General features: G+C 41.4%; 1 protein-coding gene across 1 annotated transcript; it reads right to left on the bottom strand.

Annotated features, from left to right (window-relative positions):
* Positions 1-1987: 1987 nt before the first annotated feature.
* On the bottom strand, positions 1988-19988 carry RP2 (RP2 activator of ARL3 GTPase). The gene is made up of 5 exons (XM_042041518.1): positions 19760-19988; positions 9000-9665; positions 7243-7357; positions 5984-6069; positions 1988-4558 (listed from the first exon to the last, which is right to left on the bottom strand). The coding sequence occupies exons 1-5, from the start codon at positions 19898-19900 to the stop codon at positions 4475-4477; spliced, it is 1092 nt and encodes a 363-aa protein (XP_041897452.1). The 5' UTR covers positions 19901-19988; the 3' UTR covers positions 1988-4474.
* Positions 19989-20300: the final 312 nt, after the last annotated feature.

Below are 20300 nucleotides of genomic sequence, written 5' to 3'. Positions count from 1 at the left end.
AAAAAAAAAAAAGAAAAAGAAAAAGGAATGAGCAGTTGCACATTTTTCTTTATGTACTCAGAAAAAACTTCAGAGCTTTTTTAAAAGCTCCTCTCACTTCCCCCTCCTTTTCTTTTCTCTTACTCAGAAGCAGCAATGACTACATGCGCATCAGGAAGGTTCTGTGACCACAAACATTACCAGCAACAGTCTTACGGCAACCAGGCATTCTGAAGAGATGAAAACAGTAAAAAGCATTTTTCTATCCAACTGGACACCAAGATATTAATGTCTGGACTGTTAACGCTCCATGACTCCCAAGCTTTCAGTTAATTCTCCTGCACATTCTACTTCTACCACTTTTGATGTTTGCAAAGTTTTGCCATATGTAGATGGTTGTGTTGAGAGACAGAGTTCAGACTAGATAGCTTTAAAGAAAAACCTCCAGGCTGGCAAAACAGCAAATTATTATTTTTCAGAAATTGTCCTCAGCAAATTACTATAGCTCATCCTGCAAGCTCTACAATCAGTGCCCAGGGAATGGGGTAGACTCCCAGAGCTAGCTGCCTTCCAACATACACTGCAGCAAAATGCAGTACTACAACACGCAACTTCAGGAAGTGCTACAGCCAGTTGCACCATCCCACTCAAATCCACAGATGCTAGAGACAATACTTACAATCGGCACTTATTCATAGCTTTTGAAACTGTTGGACTAGAATTTACATGTTTTAGATCAAGTTTAAACATGCCTTAGAAGAGCTGTTCCTGCAGACCTCCAAAGACACCTATGTCACCCTTGTGGATTCAGAAGGCTTACTCAGTAATTCAAAAAGGAAATGGCACAAAGGTCCCAATGGATCAACAAGGAACTTGATAGCAAAAGATGTAGAGTTTAGGAGCTAATCAGGTAAGCAACTGGACTACTCCTAGGTATTGAAAGATTCATTTCACTATGTCCTGCATTAAATTTTTAGGAAAATCAGCCTGTGAAATCAATATATTTTAGAAGATATTATTATGATTGCTGATTTAAATTTGTGCAGAATACTGAATTTTGTATGAATAAAGCCTAAATACTTAAAAGCCAGCATTTAAGTAAGAAAATATTCAGCTACAGAGTTCTTACTCATGCCTAAGTCAGTAAAACTTTTTCCCCCCTTATTAGTCAGAATTACTTAAGCACATATTTTGTAATAAAAGGGTAAGGCTGCTTTATGGATTGAAAAAAATCCAAGTTTTGTAAGTGCAGCCTGGTATGTGGATTAAAGTCATACAAAAAATGCATGTATAGTAGATATGACAAAAGAAAGGGGGTGATCTTCTAGCAACTGGGGCACAGATACTTCTTCATGTTAGTATTTGAGGATGTGATTGGTAAAAATGGTGAAAATACTTAAGGGCGGCTTTGCTATGACTTAGACACTACATAAAAAAAGATTATTAGGCAACTTAAATCCAGCTGGGGTAACAAGATGGTTTTTAAACCGTATAATTGTACAATAATAGCTAAGGGTAAACCAAAAGCTTTGATACTTTAAAGCTTCACAATTTTACTCAATATATTCAAAAGACAATTATATTGATACAGTACTTTATGTTCTTTCCAAGCATTTATGCTTAGTGAGAGTTACCCTAGACCATCTCTACTTGGAAGAGTCACAATTCTGACCACTTTAAAGCCATGTTTGGAGACTTACTAAATGTTTACCTATTTTCAGGAGGTTTTTACTGGTTTTCAGATATTACATGGACCTGCTTTCTAAACTAACAATTTTACTACTATAACCACCACAATCTCTGATTGAGGAAAAATCCCTGCTGTCAAAAAATACCACCTTTTTCAGAGGATGAATGACTAGAGAGTTAATGCTTATTTTTGATGAGCTATGAGTATCTATTTCAAGATCTATCCCTGTTTAAACATGGAAATCAGTTTTTATACCTAATATAATGTAATTATGTTTTTCAATATACTGTAAGTTTAAAAAGTCTTCAGAATCCAGAGTTTAAATACTTCAAATGTTTATTATGAATCACATTCACAGTGTAATACAAATTACATTAAAAGCTACACAACAAATGTACAAAGAATACATGAAACACGTACCATTCTGTAATGCAAAGGATTCCTGACTCAAGCTAGAAGTGTTTTTAACACCTGTTAGCAAGAAATGGAAATCAAAAGATAAATAATTGGATTAAGAAACTCCTTCATTATTTAGGGATTTTTTATTAAAAGTTCTTGATGTCGGTAAACAGACTGTCCATGTTAAAAAAAAAAAGAAGCAACACTGCTCTTCCCAGCATGTAGAAAAGTTATTCCACTGTTTCAAGCCTAGATTAATTTTCAATTAATCATCCTGTCCTCCAGCAAAAGTAGTCACAAAAGCCCATTTAGCACTTTGTTTCCAGAGCAGGTTGATGATACAAAAAATAAGCTATAAACATACACATAATCGTGTGTCAGCAGGTAACTTTGGAAATATTGTATGTAAAAGTTTAGAGACCAAGGTGGTCCAGTATATGCACTGCTGATATAAATCACACACGGACAGCTCTGAAGTACATTATACAATTTCAATGTACTGTCCCATATCAAAATAATACATTTACTGTACATGTCTAGATTAATTCCTGTACATGTTGACTGATGAGTTGTGCTAGTACTTTGGAGAGCAAGGTAAAATTTCTAACTCTTTTCACAGCCTCACCTCACACTTATTAAAAAAAAAAAAAATCCTCGCTGGCTAAGTGCAGGTAAGTGGTAATTTCTGTTAGCAGTTGGATTCTGGTGGTGGCTTGATTTTCTTTCACTTTGTCAAATAAAAACATTTCAGATTATCTTCAGATTAAGGCAATTATCTTACCTTCAGTACACCAATGGTTTATTCAGGAGATATTCTTCCTTATTTAATCTATGCATAACTGTAACAAGAGGTCCTAAGGACATATTCTCTAGTTTAAACTAATGGCAAGCATTTGCCCAGTAGCAACAAAATGACAGTTCACAACCTCTCTTGGGCATTACAGAATTATGAATTTCAGAAGAACAGATTCTTTCATGTGCTAATTCAAAAAAATTAGAGATGTGTTTTTAGCCACCCACTGTGGAGCTCCAGAGCTGTGAAACTGATGAGTCAAGACTCATTTTCAGTTAAGATTTCCCTTTTGACAGATGACCATAATGAGGAAATTGCTTTAGCACCTCAACACAGCCCCAATCCATTCAATGAATTGTAAAGGCTATGGAAACTGGCAAGCCACTGTTTTAATTACTAAATTTGGTTTTGTGTGTCTGCACGCACAGTGGGTTCAAGTATTACAGAGGGCTTGTAAACCAAGACATAAGCTTTAAGTTCATGTAGAAAAATCAGTAAGGATGTAATATGCAAAAATAAATCAATCATGTATTTAATACCCATATAGACTGGCATTCTAATATGGACTATTTAGCAATAAGCATTATTACTGAACACCATTCAAATGCATCTCACAAAATGCTGGTAGCACTTCTTCAGCCTGTCTTTAAAATTAATACAAAATAAATCCTATGGTAGTGCATAGCACTTTCTGTACTACTTCTGAATGTAAAAGCCTTCTCCTGGGGCCTAGCAAGGAAGAAGGGGTTTTTAATGCCATCAAAGTCCTTCTCTGACTACTGGCTACTGTATGTCCCTTCTAGCAAACAACAATGTGCCAGAGGTTTATTGCTCCACGTGCAAAGAAACCTCATGTATATCCCATGTGTGAGCTGGGAATGCCAGAGGCAGCTGTATTGCCAAAGAACCTCAGCAGACCTTAGAGTAGCTTCAGCAGAGCACTCATGCTCAGGATTCACCTCAAAGCAGAAAAGCCTGGCAAGTACTCACTGACCAGAATGCTGTTGTGACAACTCTCACCATAAATGCTGCTGCAAACAACTTTATTCAAAAAACGTGCTGAAGCAGAGTAAGCCAAAGTCACAAACTGCTTTTGAAAGCATTCTACAAGGACAATTCATTTCAGACTAAGCTTTCAGAAAAAGTCAATGACTACAGCTTCCTTCCTAAACCCCCAGTGAAGACTAATTTGCATGTGGGAAAGTTTTGAAGGTCAAGTTTCACAAAAATACACTTTCTAAACAGTGTGTCTGAGTTATAGATAACAATTACTACTGCATCAAACTTGGATCAGCATTGCACTAAGATATGTATAACCATTAGATGTTGTCAAGAAACATTCAAGTGCCGATAGTTGTTTAGAAATCACTGTAAAAAAGTTAGTAGAAAAGCTGAATTGTTTTTTGAAGTTAAACTTAAGTTTCAAACACAATGGACATGGAGAGCTATGCCATTTACTCCAGTTCAGATAATATGGTATTAAAACCACCAGTGGCTTCATAAAAGGGATATATGAGAAAGACAAAACTAAATGACAAAACTACTGCAATATTCAAGCCAAGTGACATCCAAGTGCTGAGACAAACCGCACGTGAGCACCTTCACGCTAAACTTCACATCCCCATCTGCATGTCAGCGAAGTTGTAGAAATTGTCCACATCTTGAGATGCTGATGCTTTGCTTTCTGATACAAAAATCTGTTTTGTTAAACAAGAGAAGTTATGCATCAGTTAAACCAGTCTTTGCTCATTTGGAATCAGTAATGCTTATTTTTAGTTTTGCATTTCAAGAGAGACAACTCTGTTGGTTCCCACTGCATAACAGAACAAATCCTAGAATTCTCTCAGCCCTGATGCACCCACCATTTGTTATCGTCACCCATTCCTAGCACACATGGTAGCTGCATTAACCCTTGCCTTCAGGATCAGGAGTTTAGGGCTTCATTATTCAGGGGTCACAGCTTCAGTTAGTGTCTAGATGTATTTTGATTGGTAAAGTCAACTCTCTCCAGGAGAGTGGGGGAAAAATAAATACACAAAATCCTTAGACTACTACTTTCCTTTAACAGAAAGGGAGAGTTTGTAATAAAGACTTCCTTGTGCTATATTACCCTCAAAAAAACTTCGTTGCTTCTCCAGCAGATGACTATTTTTAAAAAAATAACTCTAATTACATTTGCATTTTTCAAAATTTATCAATGTATGTGAAAGTCCAAGCTCTAGGACAGTCACCTTTGAAAGCTTTCAGCAGATCAACAACAATTGTTTCAGGCAATACTCAAACAGTTGAGTGTAACAGAGAGCATTGTGGCTGTTCACCAATCTCAACATGCAAGCAATAGCCTCAATCATAAAATTAAATGCTATGACTTTTTACAAGATGACTGGTTTCCAGAAACCGGGCAGCCTAGTTCCAAGTAACTCTTTTGAAAGGAACTGGAAGACTACAAGGAGCTGTATGGATGCTATGTCTCAAAGGCATTCTAGTCTTCTTTGAACAGCTGCCTGAAAGCAAAGGGTTTATCACTTTCCTGTTACCAGGAGTGCTCTGAATGTTTCCAGAAACTTTCTCAAAACCATTGCCATTCAGAGAGGGGGAGCAGCAAGGAAAGAGGAGGTGTGGTGTAAGGAAGCTAAAGCGAAACAAGCTGACAGAAGAAAAAAGAGCAGTGCCTTTGAAGGAAGGCATTCTGCAGTGTCCAACACAGCAAAAGTAAACACAGAAAAAAGTTGAAATCCCATCATATTATCTTTGTCATGGTTTAATAGACAGGACACCACAAAGCTAAGTGACTAAATCCAAGACTTGAAGTGGAACTTTTTTGTACCATATTTATAGAACTTGATTTGGCTATTACGTGAAATAACAGTTTTAAGTGGAAATCTTGTGTTCTTCAGTGGATATGGGGATTCAGAACTCTCTTTCCTAGGACAATTTTCTTGTCACTAACAAGTAATTTGGGTTTTGAAGACAAAAAACCAAAATAACAACAAAAGGATATTCCAATTTTACTACCCGTGAATCTAAAAAGATTGTGTACTACGTCAACACTATATCTTGACCATGAAATAGCTCAGACATTCTGTAATATTTTCGGTGAATAAAGCAATACTCCAGCTTACCTTGGTCCCACTAAAAACTTCATTTATAGTGCTTCGACATTGTTCCACAGCACCATCTCCATTGAACTCCAAAGCAACCACTGGACCTGGAAAATAGTTTAATCTAAAATCAATACTACTTTTAAGCTTTGCATTGAAACAGTAGATTTCTCAATCCATAGGGAATTGTGAAGCTTGCAAGAAGTATTTTATTTTTTTGCTTGAGTAGCCCCATAACAGCAGATAAAGAATTAAAAACACTTTAATGTTAAAAAAAAAAAAAGTACAGTGTTATCTGCAATTCCATGCTTTTTTTTTTTTTTTTTTTTGGCAGAGATTTGGGCAGGATTCCAGTTTTACTTCTTGAAAGGCAGCAATAGCACAAAAATGCTAAGGAGTGCAAGGCCTCATGGAAGTGAGTCAGACTATACCACTCAAATAGTGAGCCATTTCACAGACATCTGGAGTGGGACTGAGTCATTCAGGCATTTTTGCCTCAGTCCCAAGATAGCGAATTGCCTGATTTTTAGACTTGTTCTCACCCTCTATTTGCAGATCTGCTTTCTCTGGTTTCATTCTGAACATGGTATTTCTTCCCATATGACTGCAATATAGCCCAGAAACTAGACTATCATCTTGTAAGTGCAATGACTTTTGTCCTGTTCTTGCAATGAACATCACAAACCTCTCGTGTCACCATGAATAAACCTGCATGTTGCTACCAAGCTCGGGAGCATGTAGTGATCTTTAGCATGTAACAGATAACAAGATGTCAGTACTTCTGCAAGAAGAGACAAAACCCAACTGCAGTCATATCAATAGAAAGGCTTTAGAAATACTCTGACAGTACACCAGTTATAAACAAGAATTTTAAATGCTTATCTGCTTTATGTACATCTATACCGATTTGCTTAGATATTTATACTGAAATGCTGAACAGCTCAGTGGTTGAGCAGCATTGCTGACAAGTTCGAAATAGGCTAAAAGCATGAGCTGCTTTTGACCATTCCAGGCAGGTCTGCATGTGCCACTGCTCCTGAGCTATGCAGTTGGACCACTAGAGGGGGAGCAGAGACACAAAATACATGTCAAATAACTAATTTCTGATGCCTTCAGGAATTTTGGCTGGTTTAGGGCCTCACTGAGGCTTTCAAAATTCATCTCAACAGGTTTTACAGTATGCCCTTGAAACACAAATTTCTCCTTCATTCCTCTTTCTTCTTCAGAACTCTTTAGTGACAGACTTCTATATCAAGAGAAGAAAGAAAACATAAACTCACCTTTTTCCAGCAGTGAAGTGAATTCTGATGCACTCTGCTGGAAAACTCTGTGAGCATCCTCTGCCTTCATTATGACTTCTTTAGTCTGTACCAGCTGAAAGCCTTTACTTGTCATCTGTTAACAGAGAAAGGATTCATGTTAAAAATGCTTCTAAGGCAGAGTTCAACTTGAGTATCCAGATTACACTGTAATAGACCCATTTTTCCCCCACACATTAAGTTACAGAGCAAAGGGACCCTTTTTGCTCTTTTCAGAGACCATTTGCTTTTTCTACACTTGTGTTTATTTTCATTCCACTCATCCAGATTTTCTCCTCTGCCCTAGTGCACCTAGAGGAATAAATGTGAATATTTTTGTTTTATATATTAGGGCCCAGGGTTATGTGTTTTTCCCCACAATCCCTCACAAGCAGAAACTAATGGGAGTTAAAGGCAGTCAGCATCTGGAAACAAGCAGTCAGTTCTCTTTAGTCTGCAATAGTTCAGTCAAGCATTAGCTCAAACACTCATCTATCCACTGCTAAAGTTTTCAGTTTTGGAACAATAGTTAACAATGTTTGAAAACACATATACACATCCTAGCCCACCCCCTCATTTTTACTCCACATCTAATATGGAACTAAAAGCATGTGGGAAAGGAGCAAATACATTTTTACTTCCAAAACATCCATTAATCTACAGAGCAGTTGGATTTCTACAGAAACTCACTAACTAGTCTTTTAGCATCTTCTTAACTCTAATATCTAAATAACTACCAACAGAGGAGAACACATCCATTACCTTCTTTTCTGTAGCTATTCCTTTGCCAGAAAAAAATCCAACCCATAAGTATCATTATCTCCCTTCACTCAGTAGCTTCACAAAAGTCCAACTGGGCAGTGGGAAGGCAAGGAGACACACTACAGCTTTCTTTCCTTGCAGATAAAAACCCAAGGGAAAGAGCTCCACCAGATGTTTAGTTGATCATACAACACTGTGATCAGCAGCTTTTGCAGACACCACTGTCAGATGCTGTAGCCCATGGTTACTGGCTCTGCTCTGTGACATCCTTGGCACTTCAGGATGGTGAAAGCAGCCAGCTACTCCCAGGTTTTAGCCCCAGGAAAGTACAAACTCAGCCAAGCTTGGAAGCTGCTGCCTCACAGGAAAAAAAAAAAGAAGAGACCAAAAGAGAAAGAAAGAAAAAACCAAGACCAATAAAAAAGCTATTCAAGTCATTGAAGACAGCTGACCAGCCGTGACAAACACTCACTGCCCCTTTCAGAAAAAAGTTACAACACTGGATGACACAGGGGATGCATTTTAACACCCTTTTTTTTTTAAGACTCTGTTAGTACTGGAAAAACTTTCAGGACAGACTTTTGTTAGCTGACACTTTCAGGGCAATAAGCTAACAAGTTAATCAGCTACATCCCTTTCACAAGCACTGTCAATCACTTACTCTGTATTTGACCAAGTTCATCAAATCAACTACACATGTTCTTTAGAGCATCATTTTGCTGTGCCATGACGGAAAACTACACCAGAACTGTTAGAAGATAGATTTGCCACTCACAGCATGTCACCTGTAGAGCAACTGACTGATCAAATGAGATTCAGTCCTTATCTTGCTTTAAGGTTTTAAACAGTGCAGTTGATCAGTATGGTCAGTAGGCAAACAGAGCCTCTATATTCCCCGTCTAGGGAGCACCAGAGGCTGTCCAGAGGAAAATTTAATTAGGAATCGAAAAACCTGAATGAAGACAAAGGTTGCTTACCTCATCAATTAACTTCCTGGCATTTGCAGTTGTGTAGTCACCAGCAAAAAACACGGCCAAACACGATTCATCGCTGCTTTTCTGTCTCTGCCCTCGAGTTATTGGTATTATGCTCTTTGTAGCATCAGTAGAAATCCTGACGGTTTTCAGCTCCTCAGAGCTGGGCAAAGGAACATAATCTTGGACTACAGCAGTTTCAGGCAAAAGGCCCCAGTTATTTTCTCCAGACCCAGGGGTAAAGTCATGGATGTTGCTCCATGTGTTATTGAAGATACTCAGACCAGCATCTTTAAATTGTAAAGCAAGCTCAGGATAATAGTACTGGAAACATCCAAATTTCATACCTGTGGAGGACTCTATAATGGGCTGGGTGGCACAGCACAAGAACACCTCCAGCTTTCTGCAGTCCCGCGTGCGGAACTGTTGGCAGGCAACCACACATTTACAATCTTTGCAGTCACGGAAAAACACACTGCCTTTTATCGGTCCTAAAAAGATTTGGCAATTTACACAGTCATCAACAGTGATTGTAGCAGAATGGTCAAATATGTAGATTTTACAGTTCTCGCAGTCCTGAATGACAAATTGTTGCCCTGCTACTTTTCCAGGCAGTCGACCCACAGTTTCATCTTTAAGTCCGGAAAAAGTGTAATCTTTGGGGTCAATCTGAAGGAGGAATAAAAAAAAAATAAGAAGGTTAAAGTCTTCAAATACAGAGAATATTATAATGCTATATGCCAACTGACTTGCACTGACTGAAGTGCCACTGAATTGTACAGGATAAACTGCCACAAGGGGCTTCAGTGAGTGATGAAACATCAGAAGCAACTCTTTTAGCTAAACTACTGGAATACACAGTACTGAGGTACAACTAAGAAGTGAAACTACACTTACGAGATGCTCCAGGGGAAAAAACACAACAGCTCAGTTTGTCCTTTAATAAAGGAATGGGGCAAAGGGAGCTAGTTTTATCTGTGGACTCTAAACTGTTTCAACGAGGATGATGGTTCTGGGTATTAGAGTCGTAACTGTAATAAATAAATTGTCCCACATACTTACAGATTCATAAAGCTGGAGATACACAGTATTTCCTTTTTTAGTAGCTTTCTTGGTCATATTTCACCACACCTCAACACATTGCAAGGAAACCTTGTTGCAGTCAAGCAGTATCTTCTCTATTATGTTTGCAAACTACAGAAAGCTCATTAATCTGTGCCACAGCATTATCTTGTGCTAACAATGACAAGATTTTTGTGCTAAAAAAACATATGAGATTGTTTTAGCTATGTGAAAGAAGCAAAAACTGGCAGTGGTGGTACAAGAGGCATGTTTGCAGATCTCCTCCACACTCCAGCATCCCTCTCACTGGCACAGAACACCTGAGAGAGGCTGTGGGACTGGGACTCTCCTTTAGGGAGCAACAACTCAAAAGCCACACAGCACCTAGGATGAATACAATACAGGTGGAAAGCATGAATAATACAGCCCATGCTGTCCTAAAACCAAAAGAATCTGAGCTGGCTTATATCTAGATCTAAGTTAAGTCTCAAGTCAACTGCAATTCCTGGAGCAAATTCTACTCTGCCCTCTTGTGAAAGCTCATTAAAATAGCGCTTAGAAGTGTCCAAGTACCTGAAAGAGCCTACCACAAGACCACTTCACAAACCTGCTATTTGATTATCAGCCTGAAGCTCCTAAAATTTGCTGTACCATAATCAGTTTTGGTGTAGCCCAATTTCTAAGAAACTTCTCCTCCCTAGCATGTCAAACATTGACACGATATTTAGAGACCAGCAAAAGGCATAAACCAGAATGGGCTAGCACCAGATACTCAGTAAACCAGCTTTGGTAGCTTTTGACTGGAACAGCCCAAGGAAGCTAAAAATCTCTACCAACTGATAAAATGTACTTCATTCTATGCAACATATGTGACCTTCAGACAGGAAAGGAGCTTTGCAACCGATAATCTTCCAAATAAATTGCAAATTGAGACAATGAAGATGGTTTCCTAGAATTCTCTCCTCAATCATATGTAGTACCACTAGTATATATCCAGGAAAGTTAGTCGGAAGTGTTAAAAATAAAATTGTGAGACTCAAAAGATAAGGGACACTGCATGGAGACTCAGTCACACAGCATGCTTTGGATTCAAACTCTCCAAAGTCTTTAGTCTCAAGTAATGTTATATATTTGATCCATATGCAAGTTATTTACACTCATATTCCCTCTTACTTGAGAATATAAGTATTGAAACTGCTTTTGGACATATTCCTCCCAGGCATCTCCTAGAACATTTATGTATGTGTATATTTGTATGTTGGGTGTTGTTTTTTTTAAATAACCATGGGAGACAGACTTCCCGCCTTCAAAAGAGGCACAGAGGAACAGTTACTTCTCTTAGGAATGAGAAGTTCAGTGTTTCCAGAACTTACAGCTTTTTTGAAACTTGGCACCTAAGCACGTCCTACTGAATTAGTCTGCTCTACAAAGCCTCTGAAGCAGCACTAGCTCATCCTACACAGCGTCCTTTGTAGGGATGTGTGAAACTTCACATTGCAATTTTATTTAGGCCTAAGTGAAAAACACTGGTTAGTCAGCAAACTCACAGCTTACAGACAGTCTCAAATGAGTTTTTGAGTAAGAACAGTAGTCAAGTTAAAGATAAAAATTCACCTTATTAGCAGATTCAGAAGCTCTTCTTTATTTCCCTATTTTCCAGAACTAACACTGCTGCCCTGACACAGCTTTTACTTCTCAGTTTGTTGACCATGCTATGGAGTTTGCCCATTTCCCTTAATTTTGCTTTGCAGTTATCCTTTTAAAGACCAAGAGTATTTATTGATTAACATGCAGTACAGACTGGAGGGACTGCATGAAATAGATTTAATACTCTCTCCCCACCCTGGGTTACTGCCCCTGAGAGGAGGGGTAACCTAAGAGACTATAGCAGATAGAAATATTTCACTTCTCCTGGGTAAAAGAAACCTGCCAGAGAAACACGCATGAAGGCAGAACTGTGATTTTGAGGAAGCATCCAACAGCTCCTCATATGCTCCCAGGATTATAGAATAGTTTAAATTGGAAAAGACCTCTTAAGACCATCAAGCGCAACCACTAACCTAATATTGCCAAGTCCACCACTAAACCATGGCCCCAACTGCCGCATCTACACATCTTTTTTAAATACCTCCAGGGATGGTGACTCAACCAATTCCCTGGGATGCCTGTTCCAACTCTTTCCACGAATAAATTTTTCTTAATGTCCAATCTATGCCTCCCCTGGAGCAACTTGAGGCCTTTTCATCTTGTCCTGTCACTGGGTGCTTGAGAGAAGAGACCAACCCTGACCTCCTACAGCCTCCTTTCAGGTGCTTGTAGAGAGCACTAAGGTCTCCCCTGAGCCTCCTTTTCTTCCAACTAAACAGCCCCAGCTCCCTCAGATGCTTCTCATCAGACCTGTGCTCCAGACCCTTCACCAGCTCCACTGCCCTTCTCTGGACACACTCCAGCACTTCAGTGTCTTTCTTGAAGTGAGGAATCCAGAACTGAATACAGGATTTGAGATGCAACCTCACCAATGCCAAGTACTAGGCCATGGCCCTAGTCCTGCTGGCCACACTATTTTTGACACAAGCCAGGATGCCATCGGCCTTCTCGATTTGTGTTCACCATCTCTGAAATCTTCACGTATCATCAACAGGTTAATATATTAAATCACTGCAACCACCTTCCTTCCCCTGACAGTCAACACCAACTGCTTCTTAAGCTCTGTCTTGGCAACAAAGAAAAAAAAGGAGGCTAGGAAAGCCAAAAGAAACAGAAGAAAGTAACATCTGCAGCCTCATACGACCATAACCAGGGCTATGTACATTTCTCTGCCCATTCGTCTGGTGCTATAAAATCTTAAGCATGTGGCAGGTCAGCAAAACTCAATTATTTGATAACTCATATATTTGTCCTTTGTGTTTGGATAAAGTTTCAAAAAACTTCGTCCAAATCCACCCATCTCACTCAAAGAGACACTTTACTCTCCAGCCCTTAACAGATTTTTTTAAATGTCTTTTTTCCCCCAGGCTGATATAAGTTCAAAAGATGACTATTCATAGAGGTAACTTTTAGTATTTTCAGCTGAATGTAAAGAGTTCTTAGAGTAGATGAGAGTCATACATTAATAGATATTGGCACAGCTCAGGATTTGAAACCTTCTAGCATAAGTGGCTATGCACAGGTTCAGGGATTACTCCACAGAATGACCTAAAATAACCAGATGTGACGATGAAAAAGTTAGCCCTGCTTACAGGGCTAATATTCTTCCTTCTCAAAACAGGCACAGAAGTTTAATCTTTGGTTATCAGCAATTACAATGGGGTGAAGTCTGTTACAAAGGGCTAGAGGACAAATTGTAAGGAGCAAGGATTTTAAAGAACAAAAAAAAGGAGAGAAGTGAGGGCAAACAAGTTTTTCATGGCTGTTTACAACTCTAGGACATCCTGTTACAAGTGCAAGGTGCGTTAAGCAGCTTTCCTTCCTGCAAACACTTGTCTTGCAAGAAGGTCAGAGGCTATGTGAAAGCTGCACATGACATACATCTCTTCAGCCACCCTTATCCAGTTTACTGGCACCAAGACTGGGCAGCTCCCGTTTGGAAGAAGACTTAGAAGTACTAGGCCTTCACAGTTGTTAGTGGTTAACTGTGCCTAGAATCACAAAGGATCCCAACATCTTGAACTCTTTCTGGGATGAGTTCATGTCTTAGCAAGACTTTTTCACAGGGTCCATCAGGGAAGGAGTTTCAGTCAACAGTGATACGCCCCCACAGATATGAGAAGGTACTGCTGTTCTTAACAGGTTACAGCTCTCCCCTAGCTACCCGTGTCTAAGCTGCTGAGCAGTTTGTAAAGTATTTCTAAACCACTTACACTAAGGTCTTCTCTTTTAAATATAATTCTCAAAAAATCATCCCCTATCTTTCTAAGTCAGTACTGATGGCAGTTCGGAGATGAATTATATACAGCTGATGACATACAAAAGTTGGCTGCTGACCCAGTGACATTAAAAGCTGCACCTATAGGGTAGGCACACCAACTTAAGAAGCTTTAAGCGCTATTTTTGTCAGCAGGGGAATTAACATAAGGGAAATAAGAAAGAAAAGTGCATTCCCAGGCCTAGACACTTCTGCATATTCATACTTGCAGGGGTTTGGTGCCCTTAAGTAATGAGTTGCAACATCCTCTGGAGACTGCTTGTTGAAGTTTCTTACCCACTGGCAGATTTCAAGATTCTTGCACAACAAGAAAAAGTGCAAAGAATAGTGCAGGTTTCTGTTACTAGCAAACAGTTTTTCATTTTGGAGCATCTCCTGCACACCCTGACTTTAAAAGTGGCCAATACAACAGTCTGAATGTTTATTTCCTTCCTTCTTGGTAATATTCACACTTTTCCATAATGCCAAAAACAGCATAAAACAGTAATTCACATATAACAAACCACTGCCAAATACGGCGTACAGAAAAAGTGAAAGAAGAAAGGAAGCTACTACAGGCTTTGATCTAACTGGCAATACTGCTTAATATGAACCTTCTGACTGCTTCTCAGTTGATCTCACCACATTCTGAGAAGTATAGCAGTAGTTCTGGTGCTCTAGGAAGCATAAGGGAGATACCTTGGATTTAAGGAGAAAATATTTCATTGCTTAGAGGGGAAAAAAAAAGTTATTTTATTAATATTCCAAAATAAAATACAAAATGGCTACCTAAACAAGATCTAGACAATTCAAGGTACCCGAGTCAGCTCAGACCATTCACGAAGAATCCTCAAATGTAAGGTAAGTAACAAAGGACTATCTATGATTTAGGCAAAAAGTTAAACCTCTTGGTTTTTTTAGTTGTTTAACTACAGCTACACAGCACAGTAACAATGATAGCTGCATGTTTCCTATCAACTAAACCAGTTAAATTGCAAGTCAGTTGACATAAAACAAAACTTCACTTGTTCCTTCTAAAAGTAAAAAAAACATCTGGGAAGGAAAGTTCCTCTAAGCTCTAAATGCCACTGTGATCATAATTAATCTAATCCTACTTCTTTGAGCATGAGACAACAGCAAAAAAGATGATGCAGCTATTTGTGTTTCTTCTCCTGTGGAGAAGGTCATGAGTGTATCTGCCATCACAAGACACAAACGCCCAGTTCTTGTCTGTACATACCCATATTCAGTTACTGCTGTTAGTCACACAATTGGAAAGGAGAACAACCCAGGTGGAAAGCTAGCTGAAGAAGGCTGAGAAGGGCTGAGCACCACCAAGTTCCTCTCCCACACTTGGTCAGAAGGAGACTCGCAAGACAGCCCAAAGCCATCAAGAGACATAAGTCCTCAGAATTCAATGCAGTAATAACAGACTCTGGAATAAACTGTGCACTACTTATACTTGTGGACTCAGAATCCCAGAGCACCAAGAAACTGAATACTCATCCTTGTCCCTTCTGTTTTCAAGACAATCTGATCCTTTGGCTCTTCTACTGCACTATAAGTAATCTTCATACAGTTCTCTGAACCCAAGGCTCAGTAAGCATTAGAGACTCCAGCAGATTTACAATGCTATCTAAATTTGATTAAATTTTGCATATCTTAAAACTTCTGTCCTCACTTAAAGTCACACAGAAATCTGAAAAGGCCGCTCAAATTCATATACTTTCCTTAATTTCAATTAAACTACCAGCACCTTATAGTATTTTCTATTTAGATTTTTCTACCACATGGTCCATTTTTGGGACTATTACACAAGAGTTACATGGTCAGTGGAATAGCATCATATTACTCTTTGTCTAGGGCTACACTAGCAGACAGTATGAATAGTAACCATCTTTTGCTTTCAGAACATGATTAAAATAGGCTCAACTAGCAATGATGTCCTTCAGAAGCAGAAGAAATAGTTTTTTTGGAGGAAACCCCCAGGTTCAGTCACTCCTCTACACATCCCTAATCACACAAACATGCTCACAAGTGTGCCTACATTTTTTTGCCATGTCAGAATGACATTAGTTTAAAGGAAGACAGCTGGAGTGTCTGAGCAGCAAGACATACCCACCTGTAAGAACATACAGAGCATAGTTTACAAAAACTACAGATAATTTCCAAACCTGCTTCCAAAACTACACTATATAACCACAACTGCACCACTGAGTAGGAGAGTCTAAAATCAGAAACGCATCCCCAAATGGTGGAAATAAACATCAAAAGACCACTTAGCACATCTGTTGACAGAGTTGAGGTTTTCAGGGTTTAGAATACAATTCAGTGCACTTGATGAACAAAAAGGAGTCCTGATGCCACAAGTTTTCCAACTGACCTCGATATAGCTTTGTGTACAAACACAAACTGTGAAATAAATAAGTATATGTGTCACATCAGAAATGAGAAAGCAACAGACAACAGGACAACATTTAAAGCTACTACATTAACACGGACATGGTATCACTTAATACAAACTGGGGTCGACAAGCTTAGTGCACCAAGTGCTCCGTACTCCTTCACCTAAGATAAGGTGACTCCAGTGCTTTCCTGGTTTAAGGTATTAATCTTAAACCCAAAAAGCTCAATGAAAAATAAGGCTGCAAAGAGCAAGAGAAGTGGACTTAAACATTAAATAGCCATTCTTAGGCTGTACAGTATAAAATGAAGCAGCTAATTTGATGGCTTACACAGTTCACTAGCACAGCCCATATTCACTGATTCTTCTGGTTTCTAAGAGCCTTTTATAGAAAAAGAGGAAGTTTTACATGTAATACCTGACAGCTTTTTTTTTTACTCGACAGAGGTAGATTGTTGGTGCTGTAACAGTTTCATATGTTAGCTTGAGCCTACTTCCAGCAAGTTAACAACAATCATCTCCTTAGCAACAAGGCTGTCTATTCTCTGAATCAAGTCTTTCTATATCCTGACTTTCTTTCTTTGAGTTTTCAAAGTTAGCTGTGTCTAAGTAGATGGGGTAAAAATTCTTATACTGTCATAGATTAGCAAGCATAGTCCCGGAAGGGATGTCCTTGCTAAGGGGTGCTTACAGCTTCCTCTGGGACCTGACAGAACCTATCAGCTGGCCAGTGTGAATATGGACAATTCTTTAAGCCACTTAAAGTTGTGACCACCTCTGTGATGCACACTTAAGAATGGACAAACTCTCCCCCAAGCTCTCTCTCGTTTCCGGTGCTGGGACAGGTGGCTGCGGGGCCCAAGCGGGGGCCAGCGGGCCAGGCCCTGCTCAGGCCAGGCCACGGCTCCAGGATGACCCCCTCAGCAGGGCTGTGGGCAGCCGGAGCGGCTCGGAACCCCCTCCCCTCCACTGCAGCCAAGATTTCAGCAAAGCGGCACCGCTGTCCGGCAGAGGCCAGGTGACCAACAGCGATAAGCAACACAGCTGCAAGGCCGAGGTGACATTAACCCTTTTAGTGCTGTGAAGAGCTGAAAACCTGAGGGAAGAGAAAGAAAGGAGATGCTTAAAGCTGAAAGTCTGTTGTGAAGCTATGATATATCAAGAGTATCCCATTGTAATTCCATGAAAATATGGGGGGTGGAGTGTTCAACTCGTAAGCAAAAGCACCTGCGCTGAGATAGGCAGATGCTGATGCAGCTGTAATTTCATGAGGAGTTTGGACAGGGAGAGATGGAAGCGATGAGGACTTTTGCTCCAAATGGGAAAGGAGAAACCTCAGTTCCTAGAGATACTCCCAGAGATAGTCCTAAAGATGAAGATGAAGAAGACCCTTTGCTCCCAGGGAAGGAGGAGGGCCTCTGTTCTTAGAGATGAAATGCTCCCAGAGATGGGTGAAGAAAACTTTTGTTTCTGAACGGCTCAACCTTAAAATTGTACCCCAAAAACTTCAAGAGTGGACCCTCGAAAGCAGTTGCAGGAAAAGCTGCAAGTCGGGGGAAAGGACTCACACGCAGGCAGAGAGACTCCTCTTCCTGAATGGACTGAACAATATTTGGAAGTGGGTGGCTGTCTCGTTGTGATAATGTTTTCATAGCATGAGCAAGAAGAGACTTCTCTTTCTAAATGGACTAAACAAGGTTATTATGGAAGTGGTAAACAGACTGAACATCTCAAGGGTTGTCTTTTTACATTGTCAGTGGGAGAAGGGAGGAAGGTGGGGGGAGGAGGAGAGTTCTGAAGGTGTGGTATAATTTTTTCCCTCTTTTAGGTCTGTTAATAAACTTCTTTATATTCTTTCAAGTTTGGTGCCTGCTTTGCATTTCTCCTAATTCTTATCTCACAGAAGATAAACAGTAATGAGTATTTGGACCAAACCACTACACTAAATTGGTGTTTCTGCCCGGTTACAAACCCAACCTGCTACACGTACCTGTTGCCCTTTAGCTGGTGAATTTGCTCTAAAATTAAAAAATATTATTCCAAAGGTTGATTTAGTAATTTACTTTTAGACAGACTAAGTTTTGTTCTGACACTCTAAAATATGGCTTCAGTACAGCCCCTCCCCCAGTAAGAACAGTCTCCATACGAGTGACAGGCTGCTATCCTCCCCTTCTCTGTCTGCTCTGTAAATATCCACTATCCAGTCAAAGCAACAAGCCCAACACAGATTGCTCATCTTTATCCTCAAGGAACTGATTCCTCCAGGCCACACGCACACTCTCTAACTCATCTCCATCTAAGCTTGTCTTAATCTACTTGGAAGACTTAAGGGACACCCTAGAGCACCTGGCCAACTCTAAAAAACAAGCAAGCTAAACATTCAAATAAGTTCACACATTTTCTTTTCCATATGTGTAAAATATGGCCTAAAGGTTTGAGGATTTTGTTGAAACCGCATCAATTAAGTTTATCGCCTGCCCCAGTTTCTGCTTCCCCCACCCGAAGGCAGCTGGAGAGGAAAGGAAGGGAGGCCTAGCAGGGCTATAATGTCATGATATATTTAGGAAGTGAAACTTGAAATGAGGCTAGGAAGAAATACATTTAATCTGGCATTTAAATGCTTTCCTACTTGAGTCTTCATGACTGCCTCCAGGAGCTCTGGAAACAGCATGGGGAAGGATTTGTCTTCATCTGTCATTTTAGGGGCTGATAAGTTAGTTCTACTTCCTCTAGCTTAAAAAAAAAAAAAACAAAACCAAACAAACCAATAGCGCAAACACCCTAGCAGGAGGAATCAATACAGACAGTCAGGACACACGGCACGAGTTCTGTACTTCCGCCGCAATGCCAGGTGCGGGGACTCGCCCCGGCACCAGCAGCTCCCCAGCCTTTAATCCCGGTGTGCTCGGGTGAAGCACGCACCGGGGGCACTTCGCGCTGTATGAGGAATCCCGAAGGCAAGCAGACACCCGTGGGGACTGCCAAAGCCAAGCTGCGTGCCCACAGCCCCCTGTCCCACGGGAGGCAGCGCCAGCCCCCATCCGGAGCAGCCCCGCACCGGGGACCGATGCTCGCACCGCCGGCAGCCGCGGCATCCAGCGCGCCGCCCTCTCCGCTTGCACAATTTGAGACTGCCTGGTAAAATCCTTAGGCTAAACACTTTTTAATTGTTCAAATAAACGCACTGAACTGCGCGGACCGAGCCGTAACAGCAGGACCGGGAAGGCGTGCTCCCTGCCGGAGCACACACGCCGCCGCAAACGCCGGGGCGGCAGGAGAGGGCGAGGCGGTGCCCACCGAGAGAGGCGATACTCTCCGGCTCCGGCTCCAGCTCCAGCCCCAGCCCCAGCCCCAGCCCCAGCCCGCGGCCGGCGGCAGCAGCCGGGGCGGTACCTTGGCTCGCAGGTCCCAGCTGTACTGCGGCGCCTTCTGCTCGCCTGGCGCCGCGTCCTGCCCAGCTCCCGCTGGCTGCTGCTGCTGCTGCTGCTGGCCGCCCAGGGCCAGCTTCCTGCGGCGGGAGAAGAAACACCCCATGGCGCTGCTACTGCCGCCGCCGCCACCCGGCGGGGAGAGGCTGGGAGCAGGGAAGGGCTCGCCAGCGCCTTGCCGCCCCGCCCCGCCGGCTTCCGGTTTTCCCCCGTCTCCCGTAGCGACCGCGACATTTCCCCCCGCTTTCCCCTTCCGCGCTCCGTCCTGCTCCAACCATCGCCGCCGGCCCGCGGAGGCGCCTGGACGGGGCGGTGACTGGCAGAGGGCGGGCTGTCGCCGGAGGCAGCGCAGCCGCGGGGCGGAGAAGGCCGGGGGCAGGCGGCCAAGTGCGGTTTGGTAGCGATCGTCATCGCTCCCTCGCCCCGGCCAGGGTTCCTCCACGCCCGTCCCGCCGGGGCGGCTCAGAGGAGGTGACGACTGCTCCTGAACCCAGCGCTCTGCCGGG

The sequence above is a fragment of the Corvus kubaryi genome, unplaced genomic scaffold, assembly GCF_017639235.1.
Source record: "Corvus kubaryi isolate FWS band 111438036 unplaced genomic scaffold, C.kubaryi_AGA036_p1.0 133, whole genome shotgun sequence".
NCBI classification, from domain to species: Eukaryota; Metazoa; Chordata; class Aves; order Passeriformes; family Corvidae; genus Corvus; species Corvus kubaryi.
The sequence above is the reverse complement of the archived record's forward strand: the minus strand, read 5'-3'. Positions and strand labels throughout refer to the sequence as shown.